Source organism: Sinocyclocheilus rhinocerous, unplaced genomic scaffold (assembly GCF_001515625.1).
Source record: "Sinocyclocheilus rhinocerous isolate Xijiao unplaced genomic scaffold, SAMN03320098_v1.1 scaffold730, whole genome shotgun sequence".
In the NCBI taxonomy this organism is placed as follows: domain Eukaryota; kingdom Metazoa; phylum Chordata; class Actinopteri; order Cypriniformes; family Cyprinidae; genus Sinocyclocheilus; species Sinocyclocheilus rhinocerous.
The window spans coordinates 1,137,814-1,142,078 of NW_015670605.1; the positions used below are offsets into that span (position 1 = coordinate 1,137,814).

Below are 4,265 nucleotides of genomic sequence, written 5' to 3' on the forward strand. Positions count from 1 at the left end.
ACGTCATCAGCCCGGAGCTGCTTCCGTGTACAACTGTTGGTGCAAGCTAGATTAAAGTGATTATTACGTTTTGAATATGGATATTTTTCTTACAAAAACGCATCGACTCGCTACAGGACGCCTTTGTTCACCCCCCCAGAGCCGTGTGAGGCACTGTTTATTACGGATGGATGCGCTTTATTTCACTTCTTTTGGACTGATGCACTGCAACACCCGCTGACTGCCATTAATCAGCTTGGAAGATTTTTCATTTTTAATATAATTCAGATTGGATTCATCTGAAAGAAGAAAGTCATATACGCCTAGGATGGCTTGAGGGTGAGTAAATAATGGGCTAATTTTCATTTTTGGGTGAACTATCCCTTTAAAGTAAATAAGGTATTACCCAAAATTTAGCATGATCAATTTTTCTTTTTTATATTTTAATAAGCACAGGTCAGAATAAGAATGTTGTTTTTATTTTTACATAAATATGTCTGTTACGGAACATTATTTCACCCATACTTTGACATTTTATTTTCATAAATATTATTTGAAACATTAAAGCAGACACTTTACTTGCATTTAATATGATTTATATGTGTATAAAATCACTTTTGTAATTTAATTTGATGCGGACACCAAACTGGGACGTCTCCTTTTTGACCTATGTATCTACAGACTGATGAGCAGAGAGAAGTAAACGCACTGAGCATGCCGCGGTAGTTGAGGTCCATGTCTCTACTCTCCGAGCGGGTCTGTATGGCATCTAGCAGGTCGTCCGGGCTGAGGAGGCCCGAGGGACGAACAACATTCAGCATTTCAGAGAGGGTCATCAGGGGCAGTCGCACTGCTGACATCACTTCCTTCGCCTCTGGGCCATCGCCGTTGTGGTGACACCAGCGACAGAGGGCCTGAAATATCTCCTTCTCACTTGCAGCGAAGGAATCTCTCCTCACAACAGTCAACAGGGCAGACTGCAGAGAGGAAAAAAGAGGAAACGGCCATATTATGTATTAATCGTAACTGTTATGTTTTAAAATTGTCATATTTTCTATCACTCACCTTTGAAAGTGTGAGAAAGCCATCTGACTTCAACACTTCGGTGGCGTTACGGTCCATGTAGGTCATGCAGGCCTCGGCCAGCCCGTTCAGACAGTACAGACTAGCCACGTCAAACACCAGACAGACGTTTCGCGTGCTTAATAAAGTGCGGAGATACTCGCATATGGAGCCCTCTAGTGGTTGGAGGCCATAGCGGTGCGCCAACCCCAGGAAATCTAACAGAGTCTCTTCTCTGGCTTCACTCAGGGTGGCTCGGCTCGTGTACAGGTACCGCAACAAGAGGGAAAAAGCCTCGGCACGTGTTTCCTCCAACCTAACCTCCGCCTGGGCCCGGGACTCTCTCAGCCCTCCATACAGCAGAGCCCTGAGGAGTCCAAACGAAAGACAAAGAAAAAAGAGGTTGAGATGAAGGAAGAATTTCACCAAGGTTAGGTTACAAAGCCTATTTTATTAACAAGAAATGAACATCCTACAAAATGGGTATCTCTTTGCAACACTGACACCGTTATTGAACTGAACTGCCTCAAAATGTGTCTCTCGTTAATGTGTAACAAAATGATTAACAAAGAATAGCTGATGCTGATGCTTTTATAATGTAAACAAAGATCTTGTCATTTTTTTGCTTTTCTGATTTTGTGTAGAAAACATAATTGTATTTTGTAGAAATATCAGCATCAAATTCTAATTCTGAATTGATAATTATATCCTAATGCATATACAAATTTAGGTAATACTTTACAAGAATGCTCCATTTGTAAACTTTTGTTAACTACATTGACAATTGAAAAATACTTATAAGGCATTTATTAATCTTAGTTCATTTAAACATTTTCTAATACATGATTAAAATTAAAAGTTGTACATGTTGTGACCTGAAATAACATGAACTAGTTATATTCATATTCCTTAACATTAACAAGATTAATAAATGCTGCAAAAAAATTTTATTGGTCATTGCTAGTTAATATTAGTTAATACAATGTTAAATGGAATATTATTGTAAAGTGTTACCAAAATCTATTAATGTAGCTACAGATGATCCAATTCGATTTATTAACAAATTACTGCATCACTTTTGTCACATTATGTCTCTGAATGTTTAAAAATCACACAGAAATTTGATAAAAAAATGGAAAAGGCATGTGTTTCATAGAATGACCCAGCTTCACTATGGTACCACATGGATTCTGTTCCTATCATAATTTCACTTAAGAAACACCCCAATAGACATGCAACATCTCTCAAATAGTAACCTGAAATACTGGCAGCGGGCCGCTAGAATGACTCTGTGTGCAGGAAAGCGCTTCTCCTCCACCACGAAGGTGACATCGCTGTACTCTTCACCGGGAACTAAAGCGCCGAGCTGCTCTGAAAGGAGATGGAGGTGATCGATCTCAGACGCGGAGCTCATCGGCCGCAGAGGATGACTGTCGCTCATGATCACTGCCGAAGAACACCGTCACACAATCATAAAAGACATAAGTATTTGAATTTGTCAATGAGCATGGTACAATGAACGATTCCTACTGGACAGGACATTTTTGTTTGCTATTCATATGTCTTAGTATATAAGTTTTTCCCCCTGTCGTCTGTCACTTTCCATACTGTTAGTGTTCATCTTTTATAAAATCTAAATTTATTTTAAAAATGGTATAAGCTGGATTGTCTTATTTTAAAAAACTTAAATCATAGTTAATACAATTAGTTAACACTCTTATAAGCTGTAAATATAATATATATATAAGAAGAAGAATGCATAAATGGTCTGATATGTAATATAAGATAGGGACATCCAGTAACAAAATATTATTATGCGCCTTGGCATATAAAAATATACAAATTTGTCACTAAATAAACATAAATCAGAACATCAGTGAGATAATTCAGTGTCAATAACAAGATGAATAATAAGAACACAAGTATTGCTCTGTTTTCGTTAAAAATTATTAAATAAAGCATGATTACTTCAGAAAAATGTGATGTTATCATCGTGTTATCATCACACACTTCTTATTTACATTTCCTTGCATTTGTACATAACACACCTGTACACACAAATACCATCTATTGTCTATTTCGTATATTTTTTTATATGTTTTTGGTATATCGTTATTTCCTATTTACTTATTTAATTTTTTATTTGTTTTTATTATATGTGTCTTGTCACTGTCATTCTGTTTGTGCTGTGTAAGCTTCGGTCACCAAAACAAATTCCTCGTATGTGTAAACATACCTGGCAATAAAGCTCTTTCTGATTCTGAAAACTGAATCATAACGAGAATATGTCTGTAAGCCACAACACTCACCCACACTAATGCAGATTCAAATTGTCTCCGGCTAAAGATACCGAGAAGGTATCTTTTTGATTCCAGTGAATATATGTCAAATATATATTTAACATTAAATTAAATATGTTAAATACACATTTGTTAAGAGCTACTAATCCATCTGTTCCACTGCAAAAAAACACCTACCGGATGTTTTTAAGGCGTCCGGACGTTACGTGTTAATGTCGCAGCGCCTCTAGTGGACGGAGGAGAAATAATGATTTACATGCACGTGAGAACCAGAAAAACGTTTTGTGAATTTGTTTTTATTTTTATTTTATTTTTTTATGACATTACATTGGTTGGAGCATAAGAAACAAATGGAGGGGGGAAAAAACATTTTTGAAAAAATATATTTTATTCATATTATTCTATGTCCTTTGAAGAGAACGCCAGGAATAAGTTATTGAAAAAAAAAAAGACATGAAAAGGCATGTATATGCAAAAACAATGTTTTATTTTTTTCATTCACCAATCAGTTTTTAGGTTTCAGGCTACTTTTAGCCAAACTTTGTACAAAGATGATTCTCAACTATGTTATGAAAGATATAACAGAATGATTTGATATACTACTGTACTTTATGGAATATGTGCGTAAAATGTCCATAAATTGGTATTCCCATTCTATACAATGTATCTATCTAATTTGCATATTAATGCGTTCAAACCATAATGAAAAAAGAAGTGTAATAATGGGAGTAATAACTTGGCAACATTTTCATAAGAATATCTCATATTTCATAGGAATATTGATCTATAATTTCTTTCCCAATTGACTTCTTATGTCTCCCCAAAATGCCTGATTAACATGCCGTTTGTCCAGGTGTCCTCTACGGAAGACGTGTATGCAAATTATGCCCAGTTTCGTAACAAAAACTCATATTCCGATTTGAA

General features: G+C 35.9%; 1 protein-coding gene across 1 annotated transcript in view; it reads right to left on the reverse strand.

Annotated features, from left to right (window-relative positions):
- The window catches only part of LOC107734308 (BTB/POZ domain-containing protein 9-like), an 8,953-nt gene extending 5,401 nt beyond the window's left edge, over positions 1–3,552 (reverse strand). Inside the window, exons 1-4 of the mRNA XM_016546243.1 lie at positions 3,351–3,552; positions 2,298–2,487; positions 1,045–1,408; positions 689–956 (exon numbers count right to left, since the gene is read on the reverse strand). Coding sequence (XP_016401729.1) covers positions 689–956; positions 1,045–1,408; positions 2,298–2,482 — 817 coding nt within the window. The 5' untranslated portion in view covers positions 2,483–2,487; positions 3,351–3,552. The remainder of the gene's footprint in view (positions 1–688; positions 957–1,044; positions 1,409–2,297; positions 2,488–3,350) is intronic.
- Between the last annotated feature and the right edge of the window lie 713 nt (positions 3,553–4,265).